General features: G+C 47.9%; 3 protein-coding genes across 4 annotated transcripts in view; all 3 read left to right on the top strand.

Moving 5' to 3' along the window:
- Positions 1–4,972, top strand: part of lig4 (ligase IV, DNA, ATP-dependent) — a 7,100-nt gene extending 2,128 nt beyond the window's left edge. Inside the window, exons 1-3 of one of the 2 annotated variants that reach the window (XM_017437295.3) lie at positions 780–1,048; positions 1,209–3,279; positions 4,085–4,972. In XM_017437295.3, coding sequence (XP_017292784.1) covers positions 1,018–1,048; positions 1,209–3,279; positions 4,085–4,751 — 2,769 coding nt within the window. In that variant the 5' untranslated portion in view covers positions 780–1,017 and the 3' untranslated portion in view covers positions 4,752–4,972. Of the gene's footprint in view, positions 1–779; positions 1,049–1,208; positions 3,280–4,084 lie in introns of those variants that run through there. The other variant, XM_017437296.3, reaches the window with a different exon arrangement.
- The window catches only part of LOC108244131 (NLR family CARD domain-containing protein 3), a 1,204,881-nt gene that overhangs the window by 279,272 nt on the left and 911,142 nt on the right, over positions 1–14,467 (top strand). The window lies entirely within an intron of this gene.
- The window catches only part of LOC108248494 (transmembrane protein FAM155A-like), a 34,920-nt gene continuing 31,997 nt past the window's right edge, over positions 11,545–14,467 (top strand). The window contains exon 1 of the mRNA XM_017437297.3: positions 11,545–12,816. Within this exon, the coding sequence (XP_017292786.1) occupies positions 12,109–12,816 (708 nt within the window). The 5' untranslated portion in view covers positions 11,545–12,108. The remainder of the gene's footprint in view (positions 12,817–14,467) is intronic.

The raw sequence follows: 14,467 nt of genomic DNA, 5'->3' as shown, positions 1-14,467 counted from the left end.
CTGCCCCCTATATGTTAGGAGGACAAATAACACCTTTTCTGTTCAAATTGCCAACCCGCCACAGTGGCGTGTGTGTTGATCAAATTCACCCGCCACTTCAAATATTTACCCGCATTTGGCGGGTGGCGGGTGCTAATTTCCACCCCTGGCTGTACCTCTGATGACCTCATTCCTAATCCTGTCCATCCTTGTCCCTCCCAAGGAGAACCTGAACATCTTCAGCTCTGTCATTTCCAGTTCTGTCTCCTGTCTTTTTGTCAGTCCCACTGTCTCCAAACCTGACAACCTAGCTGCTCTCACCACCATCTTGTAAACCTTTCCTTTGACCTTTGCTGCCACCCTTTTGTCACAAATCACTCCTGAAACTTTTCTCCATCCTGCCTGGACTCTCTTCTTCACCTCTTTACCACACTCCCCGTTTTCCTGGACAGTCGACCCTAAGTACTTGAAGTCCTGCAGCTTTGTGACCTCTGCTCCTTGTAGCCTCACTGTTCCTCCTGCCTCCCTCTCATTCACACACAGGTACTCTGTCTCGCTACAGCTGACTTTCATCCCTTGTCTTTCAAGTTCATACCTCCACCTCTCTAAGTTCTCTTCCACCTGTTCCCTGTTCTCACCACAGATCACGAAGTCATCTGCAAACATCATAGTCCACGGGGATTCCTGCTTGACCTCATCTGTTAGTCTGTCCATCACCAGAGCAAACAAGAAGGGGCTCAGAGCCGACCCTTGATGCACTCCCACCTCCACATTGAAGCTATCTGTCACTCCTACAGCGCACCTCACCACTGTCCTGCTGTCCTCATACATGTTCTGTACCAGTCTAACAAACTTCTCTGCCACTCCAGATTTCCTCATACAACACCTTAGCTTCTCCCTCTGCACCCTGTCTTATGCTTTTTCTAGCTGATATTAGACTGTTTAGTTCTCTTATAATCTAAAAAGGTGGTCCTTATATGTTTACTGAATAACTCTATAATAAAATGTAACATATCAGTCTTTTTATGATGCATATCAATGTTCCCGCTCAGTTTTAATAAACAATCAGGTAAGAGCTAACTCATTTGCAGCTATCAGTAATTATGGGTTACATCATCAAAATGAAAACTTTTAGTTTAGTTTAACTTTTGATATATTTATATATTCAAGTAAAGTCTGCTTTAAATAGACGTGCATACTCAAACAAAATGTGTTTGGGTGTTTTACAGATTTCATCATGGAGGGAACTTCCAAAAGCGACGCCGCAGGTGGGCCGACCGTTGCTGATCGCGTCCCTTTCTTCCACCTGTGCACCACTTTAGAGAAAATCCAGAGGTCCAAGCTGCGTCCTGAGAAATCCAAGATCCTCAGGGATTTCCTGGAGTCGTGGCGGAAGTTTCACTCCGCCCTCCACAAAGACGACCCCAAAACCACGGACTCCTTCTACCCCGCCATGCGCCTCATCGTCCCCCCGTTCGAACGAGAGCGAATGGCGTACGGCATCAAGGAAAGCATGCTCGCCAAACTCTACATCGACGTCCTAGGCCTCCCCAAGAACGGTCCCGAGGCCGGCAGGCTGCTAAACTACCGCGCGCCGACCACGTCCCAAGGAGAGGCCGGGGACTTCGCCAGCATGGCGTACTTTGTGCTGAAGAAACGCTGCTCGAGCCAGGGAGGCCTCAGCGTCAAAGAGGTCAACGACTTCCTGGACTCGGTGGCGATCAACAATGCCAACAAGCAGAAGGATCAAGTGAAAAAGAGCCTGCTGCACCTCATCACCCAGAGCTCCGCCCTGGAGCAAAAGTGGCTCATCCGAATGATCCTGAAGGACATGAAGCTCGGCATCAGCAAGGAGACCGTCCTGCAGGTCTTCCACCCGGACGCCGCCGACCTCTACAACGTCAACACGGACTTGAAGAAGGTCTGCCAGCAGCTCCACAGCCCTTCCGTGTCCCTCAGCGAAGTCTCCATCGAGCTCTTCTCGGCCTTCAAGCCGATGCTGGCGGCGGTGGCCGACATCCGCGGCGTGGAGAAGCAGATGGGCGGCGGCGCCTTTTACGTGGAGACGAAGCTGGACGGCGAGCGGATCCAGCTGCACAAGGACGGCGACGTGTACAAGTACTTCAGCCGGAACGCCTTCGAGTACACGCAGCAGTTCGGCAGCTCGCCGCGGGAGGGATCGCTGACGCCGCACGTTCACGGCGCCTTCAAGGGCCACGTCGTCAGCTGCATCCTGGACGGCGAGATGATGGCGTACGACCCGGCGGCGGAGACGTTCATGCAGAAGGGGAGCAAGTTTGACATCAAGAGGCTAATGGACGACTCGGAGCTGCAGACGTGCTTCTGTGTGTTTGACGTCCTGTTGGTGAACAACCAAAAGCTCGGCAAAGAGCCGCTGAAGAAGCGGTACGAGACGCTCCAGACCGTCTTCTCGCCAGTTAAGGGGCGGTTGCACCTGGTGCCGAAGACCGAAGTCAGGACCATGCAGCAGGTGGTCGGTGCGCTTAATGATGCCATCGACAACAGGGAGGAGGGGATCATGGTGAAGGATCCTCTCTCCTTATACAAACCGGACAAACGGGGGGAGGGCTGGCTGAAGATAAAGCCAGAATATGTGGATGGCTTGATGGATGAGCTCGATCTGCTGATCGTCGGCGGCTACTGGGGGAAAGGGAGGCGGGGCGGGATGATGTCCCATTTCTTGTGTGCGGTCGCCGAAGCACCAAAGCCCGGCGAGAAACCGTCGGTATTCCACTCCCTCTGCCGCATCGGCTCGGGGTACACCATGAAAGAACTGTACGACCTGGGTTTGAAGCTCGCCAAGCACTGGAAGGTCTACCGGAAAAACGACCCGCCGGCGTCCATCCTGTGCGGTACAGAGAAGCCGGAGGTCTACATCGAACCCAGCGACTCCGTCATCATCCAGGTCAAGGCGGCGGAGATCGTCGGGAGCGACATGTACAAGGCCAACTGTACGCTGCGCTTCCCACGGATCGAGAGGATCCGCGACGACAAGGAGTGGCACCAGTGCATGACGCTCGCCGAGCTGGAGCAGTTCCGTGGCCGAGCATCCGGGAAGCTGGCCTCGCGGCACGTCCGCGTCAACGGTGACGAGCCGCAGGGGAAGAAGAGGAAGCTGCCCGCCAAGCCCAAGAAGGTGATCGGCATCGTCGACCACTTTAAGCCCCAGGACCTGTCCGGCGTCTCCAAGGAGACCGACATGTTCGAGGACGTGGAGTTCTGTGTCCTGAACGGCACAGCGGACCACCCCAAGTCGGAGCTGGAAAAAGGCGTGGCCAGGTAACACAGAGGACGTGAATCATCAGGTTGTTTTTAGTCCAAATTGCTGATGTAGAAATAAGAATTTACTCTTGCTCTAGTCAACTGCAAAACTGTGAAGTTATTTTCCTGCCAAACTGTCCTCAAGTACAAAACAATTCCACACTCTGCCAAAAGTCACCCCCTCAACAGCAGGGGGCGCCATTGAGACAACTGATTAGCTCCCCACAGGTGAGTTTAAATACGTTTCAAATGAAAAATTAAATGCTAGCGACGTCATATTCAGAGCATAACTATATATATATATATCCCCCGGCGAATTTCCGTTGTCTGGATGGCGCCCCCTGCTGTCGAGGAGGAGCAGAATGCCTAATTCCATCTAAGGTATCACGTGACTTTTGGCAGAGTGTGGAGTTCTTTGGTGTGCGAGGAGAAATCGTTTTGTACTCGAGGACAGTTTGTGATATATCTCTTATGTGTGTGTGCAACGTTTTGGCAGGAAAATAACTTTCCAAAAATAAATCCAAACAAACTACAGAACTTCGGATAGTTTAGCTCCTTGGAAGTGGGGTTTGGTGGAAAAGGACTTTTAACGACCTTAACGAACTGACGAACCAACAGGAAGTCAGAACGGTGCCAAAACATCTTAAAACAATTCCAATCTCAAAACTTGACAGCGGTTTATGTAAACATTGTTTTAACTAGCCGTTAGCTCATCAGTCCTGTTAGAACTCTAAGTTTTAAAATGTAAAGATGCTTCCTCGTGTGTTTCTGAAGTGGTCGATACCAAACGGGTAATTCCTGCACTTTTGCCGTTTCTGCTCAGGTGTTGCGGCATTGTGGTCCAGAATCCCGGTCCAGACACTTACTGCGTGATTGCTGGCGTGGAGAACATGCGTGTGAAGAACCTGATCTCGTCCAATCAGCACGATGTGGTCTGGGCCTCCTGGCTGCTGGAGTGCCTGGACCAGAGGGAGGTGGTGCCGTGGCAACCTCGCCACATGATCCACATGTCGCCGTCCACCAGGGAGCACTTCGCCAAGGAGTACGACGCCTACGGCGACAGCTACTTCGTGGACACAGACGAGCGGCAGCTGCGCGAGGTCTTCGGCCGAATCGGCGGCGCCGAGGCGGAGGCGGTGAACGCGGCGCAGGTGGAGGAGCGTTACGGCTGGGATGACCTCCCCACGAGCATGTTCAGACCCTTCACGGTCTACGCGGATGTCTTTGCCGACATCGGCGATCCGACAAGCGTCGTGCCCGCGTCCTGCCTGAACCTCCGGGCGCTGGAGGTCCGCTACCACGGGGGGACGGTGGCGAGGACATTGGAGGAAGGGGTTTCGCACGTGATCGTCGAGGAGGAGACGAGGCTCCTGGACCTGAGAGCCCTGCGGCACCGCTTTCGGAAGAAGTTTAAGATTGTCCGTGACTCCTGGGTCACCGATTCGATCAAAGCTGGGTATCTGTTGGACGATAGTGACTACTTGCTGTGACGTGTCCTCCTAATAAGGACAAGATTTTAGATGACACCAGAATAACTATTTTCTTTGTCTGTAAGTTTACAAATAAGGGTAGACGTTTGAAAATTCTAGCGACAAATCTTAGGGTTTTACATTTTAACGAGTATCTCTACAGGATTAATCTTAATGAATAAAGATTTTGGTTTACAGTTTTTAAATAAATGACACTCTGTAAAGAGAGACGTCCAGGACTGCTCCTTCGTCTGTGTTAACTGCTTCGTGTGGTGTCAAAATTATGTTTTCAATCCGCTGCTGCCGCCGTCTTCCATACTGAGCAGCACGTTGGTGACGGGGGAAAGGAAAAACTCCAGCAGAACCAGGCTCAGAACGAGCCTTGGACCAGCTGGGGTTTGAGAGGACAGGAAAGAGACGCAGACAAACACAGAATGACTGGTCCAGGTGGAGGTTTTATTGGAAGAACGACTGAGAAAAACACGTTAATGATAGAAATAATTACAGTAAAGACAGCAGCAGAGAGAGGAAATGAGGTCAGACTGAGCTTATAGCAGCAGAACAAGAACCCTTTACTTTTTATTTTCTTCTACTGTAGCGTTAGCTTTGGCGTTTAGCACCTAGCATAGCTGAATTATCGACAGTAGAGACGTTCTCAATTAGGGGGTCAAACTCTGTTCCACAAGGGGGCCAAAATGAATAACTTGGTCCAATCACGATCAATATTTTTTGAAAACATATTAAATGAACCCTGGTTTTAGATGTAATATGTCAAATCATGCATATAGAAATACCAAATACCTTTTCCTAGTTACATGTTATATAGAATTTAGAGCAAACATGCTTTAATGAACCAAAAAATATAGATCAAACTTAAAAAGACACATCATTAGCATTCATTTTTTGTGCCTTATGGATTTTTCTCTATTAAAGCAGCTAAAAAGCCCTCAACAAAAATCTGCTCATACAGCTGCTGACATTCTGAAACAAGTAGAAAATACAGAAAAAGACAAAATATATCAAAGCAGACTCTGTTACTCTGATGCCTGATATCATTTCTTGGGTGCTATTTTATCAACAAGAGGTCGATTGGTCCCGTTTGATGCTCTCTGTTGCTTTTTCTACGTCAAAATAAAGCTTCCTGAGAAGATAAAATTTTGTTTTCTTGGCTTCAAAGTAAGTAGACTTCACTAGCGACAGAGACTCTGTCTGTCCCAGACTGGAGGGCTACATCTAATAACATTTAAATGTTATGTTGGGGGGGCCGGATAAAATGCTACCAAGGGCCGGATCGGGCCCACGGGCCTTCAGTTTGACACGTGTTCTAAATCATGAACGCAGTCATTCTAGCACACATACAGTTCTAACATTACGTAACAGAACTTTAAGACTTTTAAAATGTTCCTTTTACCGGAATAAAATTACATGCTTAAAAACGAGGTCATATGACACTATGACTGTGTACGAGGGAGTAGGCGGGGCTTAAACATCCCTAGTGCACAGACTCTGGTTCCAAAAATACAACATGGCAGCTCCTTGAAGCCGCTTCCTGCTGGTTTAAAGCCTCAACAACTAGAGAAGGCGGGGACACAGCGTCCGGCGTTCTTGAAATGGGGTCAGTGGGAGCTCATGGTCCGGTGAGCGGAAGGAGCCCATATCATCAGCCCTCCACCACCATGCTCGACAGATGGGCTGACAGGTTTTGGACCTAATGCCACGTCCGTGCCGTTCGCAAAGACTGTCTTGCAAGTATTCCGTCGAACAGTAAGCACTGGATGCACGTCCACAACTGACCATCATTTGGAGTCAACCCAATTCAAAATGGCCGCCCTAGCTAACTGACCTTTGCCAACACAAGAAAATGTCTGTAGCCTCCTCAGAATGTCAGATAGTGAAGTAAAGTTGATGCAGTCATAGCTAAAAGTCATCCTCAAGACAAAGCATCTCAAGATGTGGCTGCGGCGGCCATCTTGGTTTAAAACTCTGCCTTTGATGTACAAGTTATTTCCCCCCCCACGTATTTGTCATGTGATGCTAATAAATCTTTCAGCTTGAAACTGTAGACTCCTGATGGTAATCAGGGTGCGCCTTGGCGCTCAGGAAGAGGCCCGCAGACGCTACGGGGGCGGGGTGGAAGTTCTGAAGAGACGTCCATGTTGTCCTGTCTTCAGAAATGCCACCGACATGTCTTGGGACGGAATTACATGTCCCAGCCTTCAGCAGCATCGTCTCCTGGGTGCAGGACAAGCAGCCTGTGGCTCGTTTGCTTATTGTCGTGCATAAAATCCGCGAGGATACGTTGCCAGAGTGAGCAGGGTCTAATCATATATCACGAACAATGTCGTCCTCCCCGGAGGGCTTCTGCTTCGTTTTTTTTTTTTTTTTTTTAACCATCACCAGTTCACTGATTAAACTACTTTCACTGAAGACATTCTTATAGTTTAGGCATGCTTTGGCAAAAGTGTTAAAACGCTTTCTAATCGCCTGCCGATGAAGGCAATAAGGTTTTATTTTTTTTTGCCTGTTTCTATGTTTGTCTGCTAAATATCTCATGAACCACCAGACAGATTTTAAAGAAACTAACAGAAACTAATCACGTTATGTGCAGCTACAACTCATTAACTTTTGAAGTCGACCCAATCCAAGATGGCCGCCACAGCTAAGCAACCCTAACAAACACAAAAATGGCTACAGCTCAGCAAGTTTTATGGCTATTGAGCTAAAATTTGGTGTGGTAGTAGCTGAGAGTCACCCCCATCGTATACTGTGAGAGCTAATTGAATGTGCAAAACTTTGCCCTTAACTGTTGGAGACAACTTTTTCTGTCTGTTAGCAAAATATCTCATAAACCACTGGATAGACTTCAATGAAACTTTCAGGAAGTAATCATTGGATGAACAGCTACAACTGATTAACTTTTGGAGTCGACCCAATTCAAGATGGCCGCCACAGCTAAGCAACCTTAGAAAACACAAAAATGGCTACAATTCAGTCAGTTTTACAGGGGTTGAGCTAAGCATTGGTGTGGTGGTAGCTGAGAGTCCCTCACAACACATATTTCAAGTGCTGCTCATTGGACAAGATCTTTGCTTAAAACTAGCATTAACTGTTGGAGTGAACCATGTTCGTCTGTTAGCAAAATATCTTATGAAGCACAAGATATATTTTAATGAAACTTTCAGGAAGTAATCATTGAATGAAAAGCTACCATTGATTGGCTTTTGGAGCCACCTCAAGTTAAGATGGCCACCACAGCTATGTAATCCTAACAAGCACAAAAATGGCTACAACTCAGCCAGTTTTACGGATATTGAGCTAAAATTTGGTGTGGTAGTAGCTGAGAGTCACTCACAACACATACTGCAAGTGCTGCTCATTGGGCAAGATCTTTGCCTAAAACCTGAGCATTGGAGTCAACCGTGTTTGTTAGCAAAACATCTTAGGAACTGCTGGACAGATTTGAATGAAACTTTCAGGAAATAATCATTGGACGTCCATTTACAACCACGGACGAATCGGCTGTAACTCCATCCCTTTTCACAGTAATATGATTTTAGCTTCAAACTCTGACATGAAAGGTGGGGGGCGATATGCAGTCCTTCAAGGAATGCCAGGCCTTTAATTGTACAGGAGTCTGAAAACTGTGCTGTGCCCTCGTTGGCCCTCTGGAACCCATCGCCCACTCTGGACTATTTCTAGGTGATGCCGAGTGAGCGTTTGAGTGGCAGCCTTTAATTAGGGGTACTCAACCAGTGCTTATTCCCGCCCGTAGTGTTGTGAGCGTGAAGTCTTGACAAGCTGAACCGCTGGCCCCCCGAAACGACTCGACGGAGCCCATCATCAGTCTGGAGGAGCTGGCCGTGCAGAAACACCATCCCCCCCCCCCCTAATGGGGTGAAAGAAACGCTTCAGTCAGGCCGGCCGTAGCTGCTGGAGAGCGAACCAGTGCGCCGGACGTGTGCGCAAACAAACAAAGAGTTTGGCAGCAGCCTCAACACACACACACACACACACAAACACTTTCTGCAGGTTCATGAGTTACTGTAAGAACAGACAAGCTGGCATGGTTCCATAACTTTAGACAGCGAAGCTGACATTAAAGGGATAGTTCAGCTCTTCAAGAGGGTTCTGTGCACAGATTACAAACGGCTGATATCTTACCTGTTGTAGATGGCTCACTGAACGACCTCAGAGTTAGTGTTTAACGTTGGATTAGTTAGCGTTTTGCTACTTTCACCTTTTAGATACTGTTTTGCTACTTTAAGCATCTGATTTGTTCGTTTTAGCTGTTGTTTTTGTGAATTTCATCTTCAGCGTTTATTTTGCTACTGTTCTGCCGCATTTAGTTTTTAGCTTCTTTAACCATTTTTGCTGCTTTCAGCTTTCACCTACCATTTTGCTACTTTTAGTTTTTAGCTATCATTCTGCTCCCTTAAGACTTTACCTACCGTTTTGCTATGCTACTTTTGGCTTTTAGCATCCATTATGCTACTTTTAGCTAAAACTGCTCCTTTTGGTTTTTGGCTACTGCTTAGCTAATTTTCACTTTACATGAGTTTTGCTAATTGTTGCCATTTTTGTTGCTAATTGTAGCTTTCAGTTTTTGTCATTGTTTTGTCAATTTTAGCTTCATTTTGCTACTTATCTGCTGCTTTTAGTTTTCAGCTTCTTTTACCATTTTTTCTGCTTTCAGTTGCTATTTTGCTACTTTTAGCATCTTTTTAGCTAACATCCTGCTCCTTTTAGCTACTGTTTTGCTAATTTTAGCTTTAACATATGCCTTACTGTTTTTAGCATCTGTTTAGCTACTGTTCTGCTGCTTTTGTACTTTAGCTTTTCTACAATTTTTGCTGCTTTTAGCTACAATTTTCTTACTTTTAGCATCTGTTTTGGTAGTATTAGCTACTGTTCTCCTGCTTTTAGCTTCCAGCTACTGTTCTGCTGGTTAAAGTCATTAGCTTTCGCTCTGCTCTTCCTGTTTTAGCTGTAATAATCCAGTTTCAGCTTTTTTCTGTAAGTTTTAGCTAAACCATTGAGCAGTCAGCGTTCAAGCTGAATTTTCCCAAAAGTTAAAGACATTTTGTTTGTTTTGACAGATGTTTGTATTAAAGCGCAGCTTCTTGTTTACTAAACTATAATGTTTTATTAAGGGTAATTATTCTGAAGTGGTGAAATCTTAAATCCTTTTAAAGCAGAACATTAAACAAAGTGAACCAGGTGAGCGCCAACCTGTTAGACCTGGAGTCAAGGCAGCCGCCATTAGCCTTAGTCTGCTGGTGGAACATTTCAAAATAAAAGCCGGTCTCGTCGAAACAAGTTAAACACGTTTATTCTGTTGCAGCATTTTACATCAGTATGGATTCATATGAAGCAGTCTGTCTCTCTTCTTCTTCTTCGATTGAAATCCCGTAGATTTAAAGTTGTTTTTTAACCCACCCTTCGGAGCTACGGGCTTTTATTGTGAAGCCTACGTCCCTCTCTCCGTGGTGAGATCTTCCGGCTTGATGCGCCCTTGAACGGCTGGATGCGGTGACTGCGGCGCGCGCGCATAACGTCAGAGTCCGAGAAGCTTCGTCAGGTTGAAGAAAATGGCGGAGGAAGGCACCGGAAGTGAGGCGGTAAGACCTACAAAATAAAACATACAAAACCCCCTCCATATCGAGCAGAACGGGTTTCCTGATGGATTAAAATAAAAAGGTATATTTCGCATTTCGACTTGACAGAGAAGCCGGATCTGAATAAACTGGATGGGAGTTTAAAATTACTTCTAAAAATGAAATAAAACTGAAAAATGCTTCCTAAAAAATATACTCCCAGAAATTATTAAACGACATAAGCATTAGTCATAAATGGATCCATCTAAAACAAGTTTAAGGAAGTAGCTTGTTCATCTAGTACTTTTAATTTAGTCTTTTCCCAACTTTCAAATAGAGCAATTTTGTCTTATCTTATCCTTTTTTACATATGAAAATAAACAGCATATTACCCTTAAAACCTTCTCTGCCTCTACATATTGACATTTTACTCTCTTTTAACTTGAACTTGTTCTTTTATTTAGGGGTATTAGTCTTTATGTTTTGATTTTTATTGAATTTAAATGTATAAATAAAATGACCAATTAAAGAAGCAACTACTAAAATTGTGTTTTTTATTGTTTCTATGAGGTTCTATGAGTCCCCGTATATCTAGAGGAAGTGAAAAACGCACAGAAATGAAAGGGGGGCAGTGGGGGGGCCAGAAAATTCATTGCCCCCCCGAACCTCCTCCTTAGGAGTGCCCCTGATATTAAGGTATTATATTTTCTGACATGATTTTTCTTGTATATTTCTAAACAGAATTAAGCATACTTTTACATATAGGCCACAAATTAATGGACAACTGTGTTTTGCTTTTTAAATTTGAGTGTTACATAAGGCTAATGTTGGCCAAACTGCTTGTAGTCTGCCACCACCTATAAATAGCTCCGGGAAATCCCTTCATTTAACATCTGGCGTCATTGCGAAGCTTTTAAATATAGGCTTTGATTTCTTAATGATGTCACTCAAGACCAATAAAAATCAAGTTTTCAAACCGGCAATCTCTTATGCAAAAACCAGCTTGTTGCCAGGTGGTATTTTAACAAAGTATGTATTACTTTTTAGCTTTTAAGATGGAGAATTTGAAAATAATAATAACTTTAAAAAAAAATCCTCATTTTGCCAGCCCAGGTCACCGTCTGTACCAAAACAAAAACAAAAGTTTCTAGTTCTTTTATTTTGAAAAACGTAACCGGATACGCCGCCGCACGTCCTCGCGGGCTTATCGCGGGCTCCCCGCTAACACACACACCGTCTCCGGGCGAACATGGCGGCAACTTGACCACAGTCAGGAGGCGAAGACGGCGAGGGCTTGAGGAGGGGAGGAAAAAAAAAACAGGGAGAAACTACGTCCGTGACAGGCTGCGGGCCTAACCGCCAACACAAAAGGCAGACTGCTTCGCCATGTTGGAAGACGGTAGCGCCCTTGTCCGCGCACGACCGAGGCCGGGGAAAACGTAAGCGCGTCGGTGAGTGTTTCTAAAAACGGAGTCGAGGCGACGCAGAAGGAGCGGGCAGCTGAGCGGGAGCGGCGCCGCGCGGCAGGCAGCTTCGGGGCGGACGGGGGGGGACGGCGGCTTCACCGCTCAGCCATGGAGAGCGAGGCCCGCGGCCGTCAGCGTCTCATTTCCCAGCCGGCGCGCGCTCGTTTTCATGGGAATCGCCGCGACTGAGCGCGACGGCAAGCCGGGACAACCCACCGCTCGACGCTTCTCGGGGGGAGGACAACGCGATCGGCTCCCGACGTCCATGACTGTTGCGGCAGAGGAGCCCCCACGGTGGAGTCGGCCGGTTCCCAAAATATGACCAGGGGTGCTGGGACGTGTTGGCAGCAAGAAGATGACGACGGCTTCCACATCTGGCTAGAGCCCCCCCGCGACCACCAAAAGCCATTCACCGACTCCGAGAGGGCGCAGAGATGGCGACTGTCCTTGGCATCCCTCCTGTTCCTCACCATCCTCCTCTCTGATCACCTGTGGTTCTGCGCCGAGGCCAAGCTGGCCCGAACCCCGGACAAGTTCGCGTCCTCCCACCTCAGCTCCCCCCAGACCCACACCGCGCACGGCGGCCTCCGAGGCAGCCCGCGCGCTATTTTTCTAGGAAACTCCACCAAACATTTGTGGCGCCTCGAAAGTTGCCCGCAGGAGCGGCGGGACGGCGCGCCGGGCGGCTGCTTCGCCTTCGTGGATGCGGACGACCTGTGCGCGGGCCTCTCCGAGCCGGAGGGGGGCACGCCGCGGGCCGTGGGCAACATGAGCGACCTGCGCCTGTCCTTCTGCGACTCCTACTCCCTGCTGGATTTGTTCCGCGGCTCGACGAGTCCGGACAACCTGAACTGCAGCCTGGACGCGCTCGCGCGGGCCGACGCCGCGACCCGATGCAGCGACTGCGTCGAGGCGTACCGCCGCTACGACCAGCACGCCCAGGAGAAGTACGACGACTTCGAGCTCCTCACGCGGAAATACGAGCCGGGGGAGTATTCCGTGAGGACGTGCATGGAGCAGTGCAAGGTAGGCTGAAGGAAGGGGGGAGGTGGGGAGGGAGGGAGGGAGGGAGGGAGGCGGCGGCCATCTGTTGATTTGGGGCCCGGATAGATGCCAGTTTTGGTCCTCCTGCTCCTGTCGCCATGGAGACGGATGACAGATCCAAGGAGACTCCCGGCTCTGGGCCTCATGTTCATTCATCTCCTCACTGTGTCCAGGCCCCGCTGACGTGCAGATGGAGGCCCCGGGTGTGCTCACGGAGGTTAGGTTACCTTTTTTAGGGCCTTTACTGGTGATAAAACCATACCTAGTCAGGACCGGTTGTCCTCATGGGGACCAAAACCTGGTCCTAAAACAAGAGAACCTTGTTTTTGACAACTAAGGCTCTGGTCGGTTCTACATTCTTGGACCAGTCCACTATATTGTCCCCAAGTAGTTGTAGTACACACTGACCCCCTGAATATTAAGCGGAGCTCATCAGAGCCCTGGTTCTCTTTATGTCCACAACAGGACAGTTGTGGACATGAATGGACGTTAGTAGAGTGTCTTAAGAAGGATGGAAATACTTTGTTTTCGTTACCTTTTTAGGGCCTTTTCTGGTAAAAAAAAAAAAAAAAAACACCCTATCATGTCAGGATCGGTAGTCCTCATGGGGACCAAAACTTTGTCCTAAAACAAGAGAACCTTGTTTTTGACAGCTAAGGCCCTTGTCAGTTCTACATTCTTGGACCAGTCCACCATATTGTCCCCAAAGCCTTGTAGTCCCCCACCATGTCCACACTGACCCCCTGAATGTTAAACAGAGCTCAGTTTTTTAGTCAGTACAACATTTTAGGAGGGATAGAAGCACTTTGTTTATGTTACCTTTTTAGGGCCCTTTCTGGTAGAATCCCCTGTCGTGCCAGGACCAGAACCTGGTCCTAATACAGTTCAGTCTCGGGTTTGAGGGGATTAGGATGAAGGCGTGAGTTGAGTTCATGTTAGGTTTATGATTAGGCCCAGGCTGTGGTAATGAATGAACGTCTGAATAATGTCCTAATAAGGCGAAGTTTTGTTACCTTTTTAGGGCCCTTTCTGCTATAATCCCCCACCTTGTCCGGACCGGTCCTTACGGCGTCCTAACGGCGTCCTAACGGCGTCCTAACGCAGCGAAACCTCCCTTTTGGGTTAGGTTTAGGGCTAAAGTGTGATTTGAGTTTAGTTTAGAGTTAGCCTGTAGAAAGGAATGGAAACAAATCCATCCTTATAAGGACAGTGTCTTCTTGTTTTCCTTCTTTAATTCCAGCTTTGACTTTCAAAGAAAACCTATATATCTGTTTTTTCTAAAGCTCATAATTCACCATTGATTGCCCCCATAAGGCACTTGGAATTGCCCCAGTCTGGCTTTATAACACTGCCTTTACAATGAGGTTGATGGCTTCTGCAAACAACTCCTGGAGCCCTTCCTGTCTCTGTGTGTGTGTGTGTGTGTTGTCGCAGTCCGACAGGTGTTCTCCGTGGCCACTCTACTCCACATCGAGAGCGGTTTCATTAAAGTCAAGAGGTGGTTTCCCTGCCTAATGTTCCGGAAGTCCTTTTTTTTTTTTTCCTCCAGCGTCAGCTTGTCTTTTTGCACGTTGTCCCATCAACCCCCCCTCTCGCACGTAGGCCTCGTCTCGTTCACCCCCCCCCCCCCCCC

Source organism: Kryptolebias marmoratus, linkage group LG23 (assembly GCF_001649575.2).
Source record: "Kryptolebias marmoratus isolate JLee-2015 linkage group LG23, ASM164957v2, whole genome shotgun sequence".
Taxonomy (NCBI): domain Eukaryota; kingdom Metazoa; phylum Chordata; class Actinopteri; order Cyprinodontiformes; family Rivulidae; genus Kryptolebias; species Kryptolebias marmoratus.
The sequence above is the reverse complement of the archived record's forward strand: the minus strand, read 5'-3'. Positions and strand labels throughout refer to the sequence as shown.